The sequence below is a fragment of the Clavelina lepadiformis genome, chromosome 1 (genome assembly GCF_947623445.1).
Source record: "Clavelina lepadiformis chromosome 1, kaClaLepa1.1, whole genome shotgun sequence".
In the NCBI taxonomy this organism is placed as follows: domain Eukaryota; kingdom Metazoa; phylum Chordata; class Ascidiacea; order Aplousobranchia; family Clavelinidae; genus Clavelina; species Clavelina lepadiformis.
Genome location: NC_135240.1, coordinates 6,447,383 through 6,465,983, shown reverse-complemented (window position 1 = coordinate 6,465,983; position 18,601 = coordinate 6,447,383). Strand labels below are relative to the sequence as shown.

Sequence of the window (18,601 nt, the reverse complement as noted above, 5' to 3'; positions counted from 1 at the left end):
ATCACAAACTATCAGTAGGACTAAATTGCCAAGCTTACGCGTTAAATACTCCAAGCATCAAATCTGTTGACGCACATGCCCTGTGCGGCTTACATTAGGAAGAAGCGTTCCAACCTGACCATCACGAAAACCCAAACGTCAAAGTCAACCACGTATAGATTCACACGTTTTGCAGCTTGCGGCTCCAACGTTGCTTACCGAAAATGTTTTAAAATGGTTGCTAAAACGCCATGTTGTCAACAAAGTGTTAAGAACATTAACTTCAATTGACCTACATAACATCATGGTGTTATAAGATGTAAAGCTGACAAGTGACAACAATCCTGTTGAGCCAGGCAATAAACATATTGAAAAAATAAACAGTCCAACCGTCCACTCGATCTCTCGACAAGCAGATATACAAACTTTTTCAAGATCACTGCGTTCTGCGTTTCGGGCAAGTAAGTTAGCAAGGCCAAATGGTGTTGAACTTTTGTGCATGCAAGGGTTAACAAGGTTCATGATTTAAACAGTTGGTAGCATAATATTTTCAGTTGGTTGATCATGCAGAAGTCTGTAAACTTGATGAATAACGTGGGAAAATGCACAGGTTCAGCTGAACAAAGGCCACTTGAAGGTATAACACTATCCGACATAAGCTGCATACGAAACAGGAACGACTCAGCAGAGTTTATTTGTCTTCTTGAACGAAATCAGATGAAATATTTTGCTGAAAAAGGGACGTTTACCAGAATCTTTAAGGAAACAGCCACAACAGAGATACTAGAATATTGTTTTTCCTTTGTGAGCTTAAGAGGAAGAAAATAAATAACTTTGTTCTCTGAAAAGTTTTTTCTTTTTGAAAGCAGGTTTTAATCACACAGGCCTAGACATGTCAGTAAACACAGATAATTTTGCAAACTGCAAAACCAACGTAAAGGAAAGCGAAGAAAAGTTTGAGTTGAAAAAGAACGTTGGATTCTGGAGCGGAGTTGCCTTAATAATAGGCACCGTAGTTGGTTCTGGTATTTTCGTATCACCCGTTGGTGTTTTGAAATCTGTTAACGGCAGCATAGGCGTGTGCTTGCTGGTATGGGTTGGTGGTGGTTTAATCGCAATGATGTCGGCTTTGTGTTATTGCGAACTGGGAGCGTCGCTACGAGCATCAGGCGGAGACGTCACAAACTTTCGCGCAGCTTACGGACCAGCAGTTTCATTCGTGTTCACTTGGAGTAGGGTAATGATAAATCCAGGGCCGACCATCACTTTAAAAGTTTTCGGAAGTTATCTTTTGAGTCCATTTTACAGCGACGGCTGTACGCCTCCTGACAGCACAATAAAACTCATCGCCATACTACTACTTTGCTTTCTAATTTACCTTAATTGTGTGAGTGTGAAGAAGACCGTAAAATTCGAAATAGCATTTTCCATCATCAAATTCTTAGCCATGGCATTGATAGCAGTTAGTGGAATTGCTTGCCTCGCTCTCGGCAACAAAGTAGGAGGAACAAACTTCCAAAACGGGTTCGCGTCTGGCCCTGTGAGAACAATCACTGCCTTTGACGTAGGTATGGCGTTCTATCAAGGCAGCTGGTCGTATACAGGTTACCGGGCGTTGTACCTTATTAGTGAAGAGATAACAAATGTAAAGAAAAACTTACCACGCGCCACAGTGGTCGGCTTGTCTGTGGTAATAGTGATGTATATCTTAGTGAACATTGGATATCTTTCAGGTGGGTTAATGCTGCTATAATGATATTTGTATTACCGTTAAAAATAGTAGTACCTCAAACGATAGACTTTGTCAGAATATAGTGTAAATCACAAACCATCATTATTTTTATAATGCTTTATGCAGTGTTGACTGTGGATGAAATTATGACATCAAAAGCCGTCGCTGTTACATTTGGAAAAAAAGTTTTGGGGCCCATGGCATTTTTCATACCACTCTTCGTTTGCTTTTCAGTCATGGGAAACCAGAATGGAACCTATTTGATCAAAGCGAGGCTTCCTTTTGCAGCGGCGCGTTCTCGCCTCATGCCTCGTGTAAGTGAATGACAGGTTGTTTAACTTAGCACTCCATAATTAATCTGAATAACTGTGGGTTGTATAAACAATAATGAGTGGCGATAACTGTAACTCACAAACTTGGTACCATTTTGTTACCTGTCATTTTCAAATAATCATTTTTGTTGTTAATACTATTTTTAGATATTCTCCATGATTTACACAAAATAGGCCTACTACTCGCCGGTACCCGGGGCTACTGACCTTTGTCGTTACTCTCTTTTATATCCTGGTTAGCGACATTGAAACTTTGATCAGCGCCTATGCTTTCTTTCAATGGACGGTGACTGGCTTAAACGCAGCCAGTGTTTTGATATTGAGAAGAAAATTACCAAACCTAGACCGACCTTACAAAGTAAGCAATTCAGTTAAAATTTCTTGTAGTGGACAACAAATAACAACAATATCATAACACTATCATTTTTAGATTCCAGTATTACTGGTTTGTTTGTCAATCTTCTTCGTGGTGGTACCGTTTCTGCGCCGTCCTTCCTTCGTCTTCGTCTATGCCAGGGGTGGCCAAACTGCGGCTCTTTGAGCCTTTGATTGCGGCTCTTTAATGAATTAGCATTGTTGAATTAGACATGCATTTTCCCGGCCTAGACGAGTTGTTTGATCAGATTATGAAACAATCCGTTCTATCACACGTAGTAACAATGGACTCATTGTTAGTAATAATCAGATTACACTCCAAAAAGTACATTATTGTACAAAAGTGTGCTAACTTGTACACTGTAGTTAAGTAAACGGTCAGATTGAAGCTGTACGTCAGGGCTGACCTAGTTTTAAGTCTTGGTTATGGTTATACTAATAATTGTAAATTGCAAAAAGAGTTGGTGAAGCCCAGGTGGAGACTCATAGTATCACCACGCAGCACTAATGTTTATCAATAGCTACACTTAGTTGTGAGTGAATAAATTCGTATTTTTTATTGTTTTGTGTTGTGGCTCTTTAAAAACTGGAATTTGTTATATGCGGCTCGAGCATGAAGCAGGTCTGGCCACCCCTGGTCTATGCCGTCATATTTTACATTCTCACACTGATTGGATATTATTTGTACATCGTGAAGAAACTCAGACTTCCAGGAAGTCGCAGGGCGACCATTTTCCTTCAAAAACTTCTGCAATGCGCCGAAACGGACTGGGATGGGAACGAATTCGAAAAACAAAGCAAATAACTTCGAAGCGATAGTTATGAAAATCTTTAGCTTAAAGTTATTAAGGCTTTTGTAACCTTTTATTAACCATCTTTCAAAAATTACTATAGTTTGCAACAAACTCCTTTTTTGCTGATATAAGCTGTCTGCGGTTTCAGCAAATGATTGCAGTTCCTTAATTTTTGCACGCTCCATTAAGAGTGAGATTATATTATATTACAGTTAATGAGTAAAGCGGAAAGCTTTGCACAAGTCGAGTTGGCAGGTTTTCAAATTGATTGTTCAAACATTGCCGCCTTGGAGCTTTTGCAACCGAATGGTAAAAGTCAAGGTCAAAGTTCAACGGCGCTTATTATTAAATTAAGTCAAAAGGAAAAAGTTCTTGTTGATGCTTGCAGGGCACATAACGAAGTGCAAAAATTTGACTCTCCAGTGGTAGCTTTTTACGGCAGAGGTGTGGTTAGAAGGAAAATCAGTAAGTTTATGCCAGTATGTTTATTTCAGTATAGTATAAAAAATTCGAATCTATTTTCAGTTGCTTAATAACCATATAGATATAGACATGTCAGCAACCTCTGTTGATTCGATAAAATGCGAAAACAACGGCAAGAAAGACGAAAAAAAGTTTGAGTTGAAAAAGAACTTTGGATTCTGGAGCGGAGTTGCATTAACAATAGGCACCATCGTCGGATCTGGCATTTTCGTTTCACCCGTCGGTGTTTTAAGATCAGTTCACGGCAGCATAGGCGTGTGCTTGCTGGTATGGGTTGGTTGCGGTTTAATCGCAATGATGTCGGCTTTGTGTTATTGCGAACTGGGAGCATCGCTGCGAACATCGGGCGGAGAAGTGACCAATTTTCAACTGGCTTACGGACCAGCAATTTCATTCATGTACATCTGGAGCAAATTAATGATAAGTCCTGGCACAGCCATCACGTTACAAGTGTTTGGGAGTTATCTCATTAGTCCCTTCTTTAGCGACGGCTGTACGCCTCCGGATAGCGCAATAAAACTCATCGCCATACTTCTACTTTGCTTTTTGACTTACCTTAACTGTGTGAGCGTTAAAAAATCAGTTAAATTCGAAATTGCGTTTTCCATCACCAAATTCTTGGCAATGGCTTTGATTGCAACTGGCGGAATTGTTTGCCTCGCTCTTGGCAACGAAGCGGGTAGATACAATTTTGACAATGCATTCGCGGCTGGTCCTTTGACTGCTATTACTGCATGGGACGTGGGCATGGCTGTATATCAAGGCAACTTCTCCTACGACGGTTACCGTGCTTTGTACTTTATAAGCGAAGAGATCAAAGATGTAAAGAAAAACTTGCCACGAGCGACCATTACCGCTCTCTCTTTAGTGGTGGCGATGTATGCTTTGGTGAACATCGGATACCTGTCAGGTAAGTTGATTGGTCTAAATACCACACTGCCACAGTATTTCGCATTGCTGTGTTTTTGCTAGACAAACCTGGTGAAAAGTTTTTATCGTAAGTTTACAACCACAGACATCAAATATAACATCAAAAGTCGTCCTATAACATTTTCCAGTGCTGAGTGTGGATGAACTTACTTCGTCAAAAGCTGTTGCTGTTACATTTGGGCATAAGATTTTAGGACCAATGGCTTTCATCATGCCTTTCTTTGTTTGCTTCTCAACAATGGGGAATCACAACGGGGTTGTTCTGGCAAACGCAAGACTCCCATTTGCGGCAGCACGTTCCGGTCTCATGCCTCATGTTAGTTATTGAAATTTTGTCAGGAAAACTTTATCCGTTTTGAACAAATTTATGCTGTTGGTGATTTTCCATTGGTATAGTAGAATACTCGATTCACATGTAATTTGGTGTAATTTTGCAACTTGCCACGCCTAATACTTTATCGTTGTTGCTTTTCTTCTTTTTCAGATTTTCTCCATGATTCACATAAAATATTACACTCCCATCTCCGGGGTCTTGACAACGTTTTTTCTCACTCTCTTTTTTGTCCTGGTTGGTGACGTAGAAAGTTTGATCAACGCCTTTGCCTTCTTTGAATGGGCGGTGACCGGCCTCAACTCGGCCAGCGTTTTGATATTAAGAAGAAAATTTCCCAAACTGGACCGATCCTACCGCGTAAGCAATTGTCTCAGTGATTTCTTCTTGCGTTCAATGACTAATTAATTTGAACCGTAAATCTTCAGGTTCCAACCGTCATTCCAATATTGCTGGTTTGTTTGTCAGTCTTCTTCGTGGTGGTACCGTTTCTGCGCCGCCCTTCCTTCGTCTTCGTCTATGCCGTCATATTTTACATTCTCACACTGATTGGATATTATTTGTACGTCGTGAAGAAACTCAGACTTCCAGGAAGTCGCAGGGCGACCATTTTCCTTCAAAAACTTCTGCAATGCGCCGAAACAGACTGGGATGGGATCGAATTGGAAAAAGATAACTAATGCAAAATTACCTGTTGAGTTCCCTGGTAAATTTTCCAGTTGTAGATAAACCTTCCAAGGTCTTTATTAATATATCTTTGTCACTACTAGAATTGTACTGCGGTTTTTGAATTGCACTGAAAGAACTTTACCAATTAACGATTGAACTTATGTCTATTTGCTGGTAATTTTATCCACAAAAACACAAAACAAGCAAGCAGCTTTTTATGTATACCAAGAAACGCGTTAATAGTCGTTTATAGAGCTTTTAACTTCGAAGGGTTTAAAAGCAAAATTATATACACTAACTGACTAGAGTATGTATGTCTGGTCAGACCATTTATATCAAATGTTGAAGGTACAAGTCTGCATGAAAGCCTCGATTATATTGCTACGTCATTCAATCCGTAACAGTGAGTCACTATTGAGCTAAAACAAGTTAAACCCTGTTTAAGTTAAGCAAAGATTAATTAGTTATTTGTAAAAATATCAGGCAAAGAATTTTAGCTTACTTGTATATTTCATGGTTAACGTTAAACAATCATTGCCAAAAGTGTGTTGCATAGTTTCTGCTGATAATGACATACTTGGTATTAATAAAGACGTCACAATATAAAATCAATTAGCGTGAAGCTGGTGTTTGGTAAAGTATGAATAGGATATCTCATTAAGGGGACGACACGAAACAGGTATGGCATATAGGCTACGTACTAGTGTATACCAGAAATATCTAAGGTTAATTAGGCCTAACTTAACTTACATGTCGAAGTGTAGGTTAGCCTAGCCTAGTGGTCCTCAACTTTCTTAGTTTGTGGCCCCCTTACAGTGACACTCTTGTCATCAATAAGAAATGTAGATTGTTGATTGCAAAACACTTTTTAAGTCACTACTGCGTGTGCAGTAGCCTTCGCGTCGCTATTTTTGCACAGCAAGCACAAAAACGTTAGAAACCTGCCTTTGCCTCGTCTTCCCCTACTACTACACTATAGCTTACTAATGAGGCATCGGCTCGTGGCCCCCGGAGAACGCCCCCATGTGTGCCCGGTTGAGAAACCCTGGCCTAGCCGTAGTCCCATATGCTGCGGATGATTCCAACAAGCTTCTTCCCAGTCTGTTGGTGCAGCACCTAAAGCTGAAGCAGCATCAGTTTTAAGCAGTCGAGCTCAGGAGTTTTGAATTCGTTCCCACCCCAGTCCATTTCCGCGTTTACAGTTCAATTTAATTATTCATTCAATTATTACTTTCAATTATTTTAAATAAATTATTATTATTATTATTAAATTTAAATTACTATTTTCAACTCAATTATTATTATATATTCAATCCAATTATTCATTCAATTCATAGTTCATTCGTTCAATTAAGTTCGCAAGTTCGCGACATAAATTTCAAAGTTGTTTTTCTTCCTTTTCGAATTCGTTCCCATCCCAGTCCGTTTCGGCGCATTGCAGAAGCTTTTGAAGGAAAATGGTCGCCCTGCGACTTCCTGGAAGTCTGAGTTTCTTCACGACGTACAAATAATATCCAATCAGTGTGAGAATGTAAAATATGACGGCAAAGACGAAGACGAAGGAAGGACGTCGCAGAAACGGCAAAACTACGAAGTAGATTGACAAACAAACCAGCAATATTGGAATGACTGTTGGAACCTGAAGATTAAAATGAATCTAATTCTCAATCCTGATAATAGAAATACAAGAACCTTTAAAAATAAATCGAAATACATCTGTTTTTTTGACAATATTGTAAAATAGAAGCCCCATATATTCAAAAGCCGTCAAACAGCGTAAAACTAAGATCTCTATGATTTTGTTGGACGTCTTACGTAAAACTTTACAAAACTTGTTTAGAACTATCAGAAGGTAGCATGGTGGGTGTCGTTTACTAGCCCTGGAATTACCCTATTTATTAACTAAAATTGGGTTTTTTAGGCCAAAAATTCTTGGGTCGATTTTGCGCCTCGGTTTAAAAAAGTTTGAATCATAGTTTTCTGATGGAATTTTATGGAATGATGGTCCAAAGTGTCATGTAAAATTTCAGAGAGGCCCAAGGAGGATTTTTCGAGTAATCAGTTTTTTAGTAAATTCGCTGTATAATAAAACAATCAAGAATTTCATGGTATTTTGTGATGTTTGACGTCGCCTTAACAAATATTGCTTACGCGGTAAGGTCTGTCCAGATAGGGAAATTTTCTTCTCAGTATGAAAACGCTGGCTGCGTTTAATCCAGTCACTGTCCATTCGAAGAAGGAGAAGGCGTCGATCAAGGTTTTTGCGTCACCGAGCAAAATAAAGAATGAAACCAAAAGAAAATCCAACAGAAGCGCAGGAATTGGAGAAAAGTATTTGACGTGTATCATGGAAAGGATCTGTAACGCACAGAAAATACGGAATTAGTTTTAATGCATATAGCCTTATAACCAAGTCATCAAACATGAGTTGTACATCGTAATAAGACTGTCATCACTTGGTTTGATGACAGCTTGGTACGAGGAATTAAAGTATAACTAGGAAACCCCCTACTTCATTTTCGCGGAGCGTCTAGGTTAGAAACCACTGGTCTATTCTATATTCTTACTTGGTTCATATAATACACTATTACCAAACAATCTCTAAACAACTTACACGTGGCATGAGCCCAGAACGTCCTGCTGCAAAGGAAAGCCTGGCAGTGACCAAAAGGATTCCATTCTGGTTTCCCATTGTTGACAAGCAAACGATAAGTGGAATAAGAAACGCCATCGGCCCCAAAACTTTCTTTCCGAATGTAACAGCGACAGCTTTTGACGAGATAATTTCATCCACAGTCAACACTTTAAACAGAACCAGAATAATTAGATTTTCATGGAGTCCACTTATAGACGAATTTGTTGCAAAAACGTGTAAAGCTACTGTACAGGTTATTACATAGCAGACTAACCAGCATTCCACAGCAATTATGAAGAAATACAACGTAATAAATCAAACTTACCTGATAGATAACCAACATTTACTAAAATATACATCATCATCACCAAGAAAAGCGCGGTGATTGTGGCTCGTGGCAAGTTTTTCTTTACATTTTTGATCTCCTCGCATATGATGAACAAAAAACGGTAACCAGAATAAGCAAAGTTTCCTTGATATATGGCCATGCCTACGTCCCATGCAGTTAGAGCAGCAAGCGGACCAGGCTCAAATCCATTTTGGAAATTGTTTTTTCCGATATCGTTACCGAGAGCGAGCCAAACAATTCCGCCAGTTGCAATCAAAGCCATTGCCAATAGTTTGATGATTGAAAATGCTATTTCGAAATTAACTGTCTTCTTCACACTCACACAATTAAGGTAAATCAGAAAGCAAAGTAGAAGTATGGCGATGAGTTTTATTGCACTATCAGGAGGCGCACAACCGTCGCTGTAAAATGGACTCAAAAGATAACTTGCGAATACTTGCAAGGTGGCAGCATTTCCAGGATTTATCAATACCCTACTCCAAGTGAACATAAAAGACAGTGCCGGTCCGTAAGCTGCATGAAAACTGGTCACTTCTCCGCCTGATGTTCGCAGCGATGCTCCCAGTTCGCAATAACACAAAGCCGACATCATGGCAATTAAACCGGAACCAACCCATACCAGCAAGCAAACGCCTATGCTGCCGTTAACAGATTTCAAAACACCAACGGGTGATACGAAAATGCCGGAACCTACAAGGCCACCCACCACCGTAGCAACTCCGCTCCAGAATCCAAAGTTCTTTTTCAATTCAAACTTTTCTCTTTTTACTTCTCCGTTTGTCGGATTGCATTTTATAGATCTTGTCGGGCTTTGCGACATCTTTATATGCTTATTGTCGTTTCTGTAATTGTTTGAAAGATCGTATGAAGTACAAAATACATAATGATAGCAAGACAACACCTTAGTACTAGTTAATTATAGTACATGGTTTCAGAAGATCTTAGACCTTACGCTTACGTCGTAGCCGTCTTACTAGGATAGATGTTTTCATGAACTAGTGTGTCTTTCTTCCTTTCTATTCTCGTAAATGAAATGTAATATTTTCTGCATCCTGCCGAGCACAGGATATTGGTTTAAAGACATTTCCGCTTAATAGTGCTGTAAACGTTGCATACAATTTGCAGCAATTAAGGCGACCTCAACAAGTTGAGAGTGCGCAAGGTGGCAGCCTATAGCTAGGTCAAACAGTCTAAGAGCAATAAGGAGAATAATGCAAATATACACATTTTGAAGTTTGACCCATTTAAAAATCGTATTGGTACGATAAATAACTTCACTTGGGTTGTTATATAGAAGATATTCTTACGTTAACCCCTTATTCGACAAATGCGCAAAACTTGTCATGGCGAACTGTACTCCGATGCGTCACTGTAACGGATAACTGCGTCACTGATACTCTGATACCACAATGTGCAAATTCTGACAGCAAGAGCCGCAATGTAGTGCTGTGATGCTCTGTGACAGCTTTGATCGGTGCTATATCTATCTGGCTTGCTTACCATAGAAAAAGGCTTGAAAGTGAATTTTTGACTTAGTCCCAGATTTTAATGATTTTAGAATAAATGTGTTTGTTGACTGAACAAAACCGGTTTAAAACATTCTCACGCAAATAAAAAGCAACGTGTGATAGTAAAATGGAAACAATAAGATCAAGGCAAATCACGAAACTGATCTAAAAACCTAATGCGCGAAATTCCAAACGGGAGTTTTCCCGGGAAAATTTCACATGAATCGACCGGTCGATTGAAACGGCAACGTATGTCGAGCGGATCGCGCGCCAATAAAAAACTGCTGGGAAGTTCGTCTACTACAGGGGTGTCCAACCTTTTTGGCCAAAGGGCCACATGCGATTTACGAATGATTGCGCGCGCCACTTGAGTGTTTAATGCTAATTTCTAATTAAAACCCTCACACCAAAATTCTAACCTTACAAGAAATAAATTGTGATGCAATAAAATTAAGTTAAACAGTTGTGCTTCCCTGCACTAGAGACTATAGTATATTATCTATCTATTTCTCTTTTATCTATTATCTCTACTATCTATTGCTCTATTGTATACTCAGAACCACTCAGAACCACTCAGAACCACTCAGAACCACTCAGAACCTTCCCGCGGGCCAAATGTAGCCCGCAGGCCACGGGTTGGACACCCCTGGTCTACTACGTTATAGAGTATGTACTATATATAGACTATATAGCCTACAACAATTTATTGTTCTATTTTACATACAAATAAGCCGTTCCACTGCTCCTTAAACATTTTATAAGTCGATATCATTGAACATTTTATAATTAAGATGTCTATATACCTAAATACATTCAGCTATTAGTAGCCTTAGGCCTATATAGGCTACTAGCTTTTCACTGGTCAATTATATTTTGACCTGGTCATTGTAAATATACTGCCGGTGCTGCAGGTGTTGAAGCGTCGTCGAATGGTTGTTATCGTACAATGCATAATTTTAAGGAATGATACACCAAGCTTCACCTTTTAGCGGCACCCTAACATAGGCGTAGACAGGGGGGGGGGCGAAAGGGGCCATGCCCCCCCAAATTTTTGTGTCTATAGGCTTCTACATCAGGTGGTGGTGTCTTAAAACAAACACTTTGTAATTCCCTTGAACTCATGAAATATTTGCCCCACCCCGCAAATTTTTTTCTACCTACCCCACCACCCCCACCACTTTATCACTGAAGCGGTGGTCAAAGGTTACCTACGTCATAAAACATTTCGTGCTATGAAGTGTTATTCACGTATTATGCACAGATGAGTTAGATTATGCTAAGATGTACTGTACAACACAAATTTTTTCATATTTGTTTACTGCATACAATTTACAAATCGTAAGTTGATTCGCAAACACTGCACTGTTATTTTGTTAAACACTTTAACTAAACACGAAAAGTGAGGCCTAAAAGAAACGCCTAAAGTGGTTACATGTTTAAATCGCACATGTTTATTCTGTTTGGTGTTTAAATGTTGTACGTGTTTACTAACTAGGTGTTTATTATCTTTGGTGTTTATGTTTAAATGTTGTACGTGTTTACTAACTAGGTGTTTATTATCTTTTGCGTCTAGTCATTTGGCAGTCAAAATTTCCAAAAGAAACGTTTATTAAGGTACAATCACGAAACAGAAAGGAAACAAATCACAAAAACAAGGCAGGTACAGAAACACGGGCGCCGCAATTAGGGCACGTACTATTGACAGGGGGCATAATTCTAAAAAGGGCAAAATTCATAATGTTACATGTTCATATTGCTTCTCAAAGAAGACGTATTTGGAGGACTTATGATAACCACACAGACTATCCTTCAACAGATGAGCTTGTAAAAAACCCAAAATAGGGTAAACCTTTGGGTATTGCAATTGCCAAGCATAATAACAACCGATAAGTTGCATTAAATAACCTAACACCACCCTCGAATCGTTGTTACATGTGATGTGAATTGAATCAGCAACAATGAATGCTTGCATGGTTCCTGCTTCGTTGTAAGAAACAAGCAAACTTGGCGGTGTTTTCTTTCTGGAGTTTAAATTAATCCGAAATGCCTAAAAAATTAAAACAAAAGTGTCAATCTATACAAATTGTTATGTGAAGCCATCAGTTAAATGAAGCAACTACAACTCACATCAACAGTCTGAATTGTATCAAACAGATTTGTTTTGCGAGTCGGCTGAAGTTGTTTTTGTAACCTCAAAAAAAGATTAAGTTCATCCTGTTGTGATGGATCCTACAAAAATTTTGTTAGGTTAATACACCATTTAAAATGAATTTATAATTTATTCAATATATATCAAATGTCTCAAGATCTGAACGCATTGTTCTTCAACAAAGCATAAGTAATAAACTAGCACACAAACAACCAACTTTTTGTTAATTGCTGCATGAATGCTTAGATTGCTCACCTCAGTTTCATCGCATTGCCGCTCAACATTGCTGTTAAATATTTTGTCAAGTGTTGTTAGCATGATTACATAAGCCTCTTCTATCGCATTGCAATCATATTCATAAACGTTTTTGAATTCTTCCTCAATCTGCATAATTTACCATCATATCAATAACCATGTCGCAGCTTCCAAACATGATCTACAACTGTAATCCTGTACAAAAGTATCAAAATCTAAAACATCTTATCATAGTTTCTCTCAGAGACTTACAAAAGGCATGTGGCCCAATAATGGAAACTTTTCAATGATTTCACTGACGCAACCATCTTTCATTAAACGAATTGCTTCTTGTCGAAAGACAGCATTGGCATTAAATGCCTGTTTTAGTAAACTATACTCCCATTCTGATTCTTCCTTTTGTAATTGTTGTCTAATAAATTCAGCCGCCTTTTCTTTTGTCCATTCTGAATCTACAGTAATTACAAATATAACACGGCATGTGCAGTCTACATCAAAATTAGTTCAATATATCCAATAATATAAATTTTATGTGGATCAAAAATATATAATTCTGCATCACCTGCCACTCTTTGCAGCTGAAGGAAACCTAACGATGCGGATCGTTTACCATGTGATGGCACAGGTGGATGGCTTCTCTTCCACCGTAAATTTCTAAGCTTTTCTGATAACTTTCTACAGAAAAAGCCCTTAAAGAAATAGTTTAGTATAAATTGTTATAGCCTATTAAGTACAAAAATATTTTATAATATAGGAAATTTATCATTACAGTGTATTGAAAACTTTTTCTTTAGGCTCCATACATCACTAATTATGTCTTCATTCTACTAATTGATTAAAGCAGCAGTTTTCAAACATTCTTCACTCAAAGCACATCCCACACTAAAGTTTCAGGACAAACCTTGCTGATTTAAAAATTTTCTTACTACTAAATGATCAAAATGAAATGTTTACCCAAGGTTTTGCTCTAGAATCAGAAGTTCCAGAAAAGTTTAAAGAGGGGTATCTTTTCAGCATTTGCTTTCCAAATGCCTCATACTCAGACTTTGTCTTGATATCACCATTAAATAACAAAAAAGAAGCCGTTTCTGCAACAACCATATGGAAATTTTTTTTATCTATGACAGGTGCAGCAAGGATAAGCTCAACTTCTTCTTTGAATTTAGGTAAAACCATGGTATAGCTCTCAAAAGCAAGCACATCCTCATTAACGTCAGCAATAACTTCAGTATCTCTGCTGTTTGAACATTGTGATTCATATGACACCTGGAAAGATAAAGGAAAAATTCTAAGCAATAACAATAATTCAGCTTTGAACTGTCTCAGTTTAATTCCTGATCTTATTCAAAGTTTGAAAAATATTAACAGGTGACACTCTAGTACTTCTAGACCACTAGACTACTTCTGTTTGCGTTTCCATAAACACAAGCAATTTATTCACTATTCCCACTTTCCCTGGATACATCAAGCGTAAATCACTTTCAGTAAGTTTTTTAAAGGCAAGTTCGTCAACCTCGTTCTCTGCAAACATGGAAATAATTTAAATTCAATTTGTAAAATTTGAAAATTATTAGAAAGTAAAATTTAATGAAAGTTGCAAGCAATGCAGATAAAACATGATGACCATTTTGATACTCTACTAAAAAATAGTCACTTATGTATTTGCAAGTTAAAAGTACGTCGAAAATTTCTACAACCCACTCAAACGTTTACTGTATTAAAAATAGTAACATTTCCAACACAATGATCGATTCATTATCTTGGGAAGCTGGAAATACTGTAAATTGAAAGGGCAGCAATGTAATTATCTAACTGAGCCTGCAAATATGGCTTCACTACTGTATAAGATAAGAAAAGCATATTATTTTGGAAAACAATCTTCTCCAAATTATACTGGAAGTAAACCTAACTAAGATTGGCTTTTTAATCACTCCAAACCCTACCCACATGTTGCATCATAACAAAAGTCTTGTGCTTAGCGCAATGCACTAATTGTGGCCAAACACAGAAAGATTTTGCAAGCAACAAAAATGAAGTAGATTCTGAACGCAACACTTCAAAGCAATTCAACTCACGACAAAAATCACCAGTAACAAGATCATTACAAAAAAAGCAAGTCACATCATCAATAATGACAATTTCTTTTAATTCAGTAAACTCAGGAACCTCAGTACCCTGCTCACTAGAGAAATCTTTTAACAAAACTGTTCCTCTCCTATATGTTATCCCGTGAATTTTAACTTCCCCAACAAAGAGAACTCTTTCCAAAGTGTTTCCAGGAAAACCAGCATCAAGCATAAAAGTCAATAGTTGTGGTAAATTGTTTTCGATTTCTTCCAAAGTAACTGTTCTTATTTTAGAATTACAAACTTGGTGATCGAGATAATTTTGGCAACGAAGACCTGATTCATCTATCATATTACAACACATCCATTTTTGGTGAAAAACTGACAAGCTAAGCGGTAAATTTATGAAGTTGAACCATTTCTTCTGTTTGAAAAAGCCATTTTTGGCTTCAAGTCTCATACACCAGTGATAACGAAGTGGCCCAAACAAGCGCATTTGCTCTCCAAGGTGCACCATATAGTGCATTTTTGGTGTGAAGGAATGGTCTGGATAAAGCATTTGCGTAACATCAATATATGTAGCTACGAGGCACTCCAGCTCTACAATTGTGTCCTTGTACACAGTGACAGATGTGCATAGTTGTACAATTTGTAGTAACCTAATAAAATTCATCCAATTATTATTTTGTGGAGGGATCCAGTCAACAACAAAAAATGGTAGCAAATGCATCAAGTTGAGCATACTAGCAGCTGTTTGAGGAAAAGTAGAACCATCCAGTAAATGCTTCTTCTCAATTATCTGTGGCTTGTCCAGGCCCTCTTCTACAGAATACTCAAAAAACTCAATGCAGTGATTAAATTGCTCCAAAGTGAAATATTTTTTCTCAAAAATCAAATATAACATCACATGCTGCACTTCTGACTTGCAAACACCTTCCAATAAAATATGCATAGGGTCTTGCAAAATACATTGACAAATATCAAATCCAGGAATATCCAAAAGGAATGATGATTTTGTTATACCCCATTGAGATGAATAGGCTGTCCTTTGATCTGCCATGCCATTTAAACTAACTATTCTCGAAACATGCTCACTGTGCGTTCGTAACGGGCATCTTTGATGCTCTAAATAGCTGCTTAAAGTAGCTCTGGTCACGTTACATCTTCTGCATGGGCAATTTGCTGCACCAACTCCCTCTTTGAACCCACCCATTGCCTGTGCTGCTGGAGTGTCTCCCACAGCATAGAGTAACAACCCCTGAAATAACCTTTGTTGACCTCCAACATTTAAAAGAACACCATTATACAACTCTATCATGCTCTGTACGAAATCTTTTAGCATCATCCCAACGGCATCAAACTCCTTGATATCCTTAGATTTACCCAAACAAAGTAACTGTATTAATTTCAACTTGTTTCTCACGTAAGGGGGTAAATTCAACAATGTCCAATAGTAAACAGTAATTTTATGCTTCTTTCGGTATGACCCGATAGGATTAACTATCTCAAAATCATCTGTATACAACGAGAAAAGCAAACAGCTAACACTACTTCTCATTAACTCATGACTTTGCCAATAAGCACCATCTCCAATGTCAACCAATCTATCAGCAAAGCTTTGTGTTGTGTTTGAATTTAAGTGGCTCAAGACTTCTGGCATATTAAGTAAAGAAGTGAGCTGAGATAAAAATGGTACATAATACACCTTTACAGGTTGGCGAATTCGCTGAACACCAGACTTTCCTTTTATATTTTTGTACTTTGCACCAATAACTGCAGCAATCGGTTTCACAAAACCAAAATGATTTGTAAAATACTCCTCTTGTGAGCTTTTAGTCATCAGCCTATCGAAGGAACAGCCGATTTTATTAGGATTCGCAATAGCATTATTCATGGAGGAAATTTTCTTCTCAATCAAGCAAGACATTGACTTTAAAATATCTTTTACAGCGCTTTCACTTGATTTATGGAAGGTGAGAAGTTTTAAAATAAATGCGGCTTCATTACGCAAAGAGTCTGTTTGACTATAAGAGCCAGTGGGAGCAGTATTCATCATAAAGGTATTAACTTCAGGTAAGTCCATATCCTGTTCATTGTTATGAACATTGCTGCTAGATTGAATATGGTATCGTTGGCAATGGTTTAAAAACTGCTTATATTTTGTAAACCGTCTCCTGCAGTCCTCTGCACCGCACTGATAAACCAGGTTCGAGTCACGATGTTTCTTCAATATGTGTTTGTTTAAATTTAAGCGTGACAAAGCAGTATGAGAACAAAACATGCATGAATAATTATTTAACGATGTCATAAGGCTAAAAGGAAACTACAAGTCCACCACTATTAAGCTAAATCAATGTTATCCCTAAATAAAAAGTGCACATAGCAAAAAACAATCTTGAAAAAAATCATAATACTTTGGAAGTAGACAGCAATTTTACCAGTGTTGTAGCTTAACATAACGGAATAGATTAATAAATTTTCCTGTTTTGTGTTGGACAATAGGAAACAATAGGCATACCTTACAAAGAAAATAACCAAATAACATCTCACGCTGTTTTATCAACTTCACTCATCAAGGTTAATTTTAATGCATATATTTAAATGGTGTACTATTTCCGATCGCATAAAATGGATCGCATAAATGGATTGGATATAAAAGATCTGTGCAAAAAGCTACAAAGCAAATTATTCTTTTGTTTCATTTTAATTAATAGGCCTATACATAGTTTTAATTATGTATGGGAATTAAACGTTTGCCTTTATCAAATATTTCATATCTTTGGTCCAATTTTTAAAAGCAGTCATTTTGCATTGGACTCATGCTAAACTAATTGCCCATTGTTAACATTCAGAGTATTTAGGCCCCTTATTTGATCATGTTAAACATGTGTGAAAGTACAAATGGTCACTTGTGGTCGTTCATCAAGACTAGTGCAAATCATCATGCTTGGTTTACAGTTCTTAACATAACTTAAGTTTAATTTATTTTCTCAAATGCATTCTAAGATATAAACTTTATTTTTATCTGTTAGGTGTCAACCTGTTCTATCAACCTATAATACATATATAGAAAACTGTAGACTAACACAGCACTACAGTAGAAAGTTTGCAAAAGGAGACGTTGGTTTTGCTGTATCTGCAATTTGGAACATATCCAAACTTTAAAAAATATATGCCGCTTGATATGATTGTAATATACACAAGCGCTAGGCCTATAGCATCTGCATTTTCCTTGTTACATGTCGTAACCGAAATCTACTTCAGTTACTCATTTTGCAAACTTTCTAGTGAAGTACAAGCACAGCAAACAAAGTACAGCTTACCTTTCATGGTCTTAGCCACCTCTACTGAAAAGTTAGCATTTACTAGTTTTTGAAATATACCATCACAATCCATGATAGAAAGGTAGTTTACCGTATGATATATGATAATGTATACGTTATTCCAAGGAGTGCTGGCCTGCACAAGGAGAAACAGCTTAACAGACTCTTTCCGGGTTTTTGTCTGAGTGACAAGATTAGCCACCTGAGCGAAACCTTTGCAATGCAATGTCTAGGCTACAACAATTGCAATTTGAAAAAGAACCAAAGAGGGTCAACAATTTTCACTGAGGGTGTAGGACAACACTAATCTATAAAAATGCGCAAGCAAAAACATTGTAACAATAGGCTACGGCGCTACACAATGCCTTAAAACAATTCGCTGTCTGCATATGTAAGCTCAAAATGGATTTAGATTTTACAGCCTGTAGCCGGCTGAAGCTGGTATATGCGCGGACACATTTTTGACAATGGTGGAATTTAACATGTTGTTTCATATAACTTAAAGCAATCTAGAAATGGCAAACTTGTTGGATAAAAAGTAAATATAAAATAATTGCGTATTCCAATATAAAAAAAACGTTTAATGTTACGAAAGCATTTTTAACTTCTTTATTTTAGGTTTGGAGTTATTTAAACATGAAAGAAATAGTAATATCCTATTTTTTTCAGTTGCATATTCTAGATTATATGA

General features: G+C 37.5%; 4 protein-coding genes across 5 annotated transcripts; 2 read left to right on the top strand and 2 right to left on the bottom strand.

Moving 5' to 3' along the window:
• The first annotated feature begins 508 nt into the window (after nt 1-508).
• Nucleotides 509-2,327, top strand: LOC143470506 (b(0,+)-type amino acid transporter 1-like). Of its 2 annotated transcripts, none has more exons than XM_076968690.1 (3): nt 509-1,712; nt 1,946-2,025; nt 2,191-2,327. In XM_076968690.1, the coding sequence occupies exons 1-3, from the start codon at nt 872-874 to the stop codon at nt 2,215-2,217; spliced, it is 948 nt and encodes a 315-aa protein (XP_076824805.1). In that variant the 5' UTR covers nt 509-871; the 3' UTR covers nt 2,218-2,327. The 2 variants fall into 2 exon arrangements, with proteins under 2 accessions (XP_076824805.1, XP_076824797.1); XM_076968682.1 differs by having other exon boundaries at nt 1,838-2,025.
• A 252-nt stretch (nt 2,328-2,579) lies between these two features.
• LOC143470488 (b(0,+)-type amino acid transporter 1-like) lies at nt 2,580-6,300 on the top strand. The gene is made up of 5 exons (XM_076968658.1): nt 2,580-3,677; nt 3,757-4,605; nt 4,754-4,941; nt 5,110-5,316; nt 5,385-6,300. Exons 1-5 carry the CDS (start codon nt 3,428-3,430, stop codon nt 5,634-5,636), a joined length of 1,746 nt encoding a protein of 581 aa, XP_076824773.1. The 5' UTR covers nt 2,580-3,427; the 3' UTR covers nt 5,637-6,300.
• Nucleotides 6,301-6,936: 636 nt separating this feature from the next.
• LOC143470496 (b(0,+)-type amino acid transporter 1-like) lies at nt 6,937-9,533 on the bottom strand. Its single transcript, XM_076968670.1, has 4 exons — nt 8,586-9,533; nt 8,240-8,427; nt 7,777-7,983; nt 6,937-7,264 (listed from the first exon to the last, which is right to left on the bottom strand). Exons 1-4 carry the CDS (start codon nt 9,427-9,429, stop codon nt 7,004-7,006), a joined length of 1,500 nt encoding a protein of 499 aa, XP_076824785.1. The 5' UTR covers nt 9,430-9,533; the 3' UTR covers nt 6,937-7,003.
• Nucleotides 9,534-11,707: 2,174 nt separating this feature from the next.
• Nucleotides 11,708-18,542, bottom strand: LOC143454900 (uncharacterized). The gene is made up of 8 exons (XM_076955046.1): nt 17,911-18,542; nt 13,924-14,042; nt 13,476-13,787; nt 13,084-13,210; nt 12,774-12,973; nt 12,522-12,650; nt 12,245-12,346; nt 11,708-12,164 (listed from the first exon to the last, which is right to left on the bottom strand). Exons 1-8 carry the CDS (start codon nt 17,981-17,983, stop codon nt 11,850-11,852), a joined length of 1,377 nt encoding a protein of 458 aa, XP_076811161.1. The 5' UTR covers nt 17,984-18,542; the 3' UTR covers nt 11,708-11,849.
• Nucleotides 18,543-18,601: the final 59 nt, after the last annotated feature.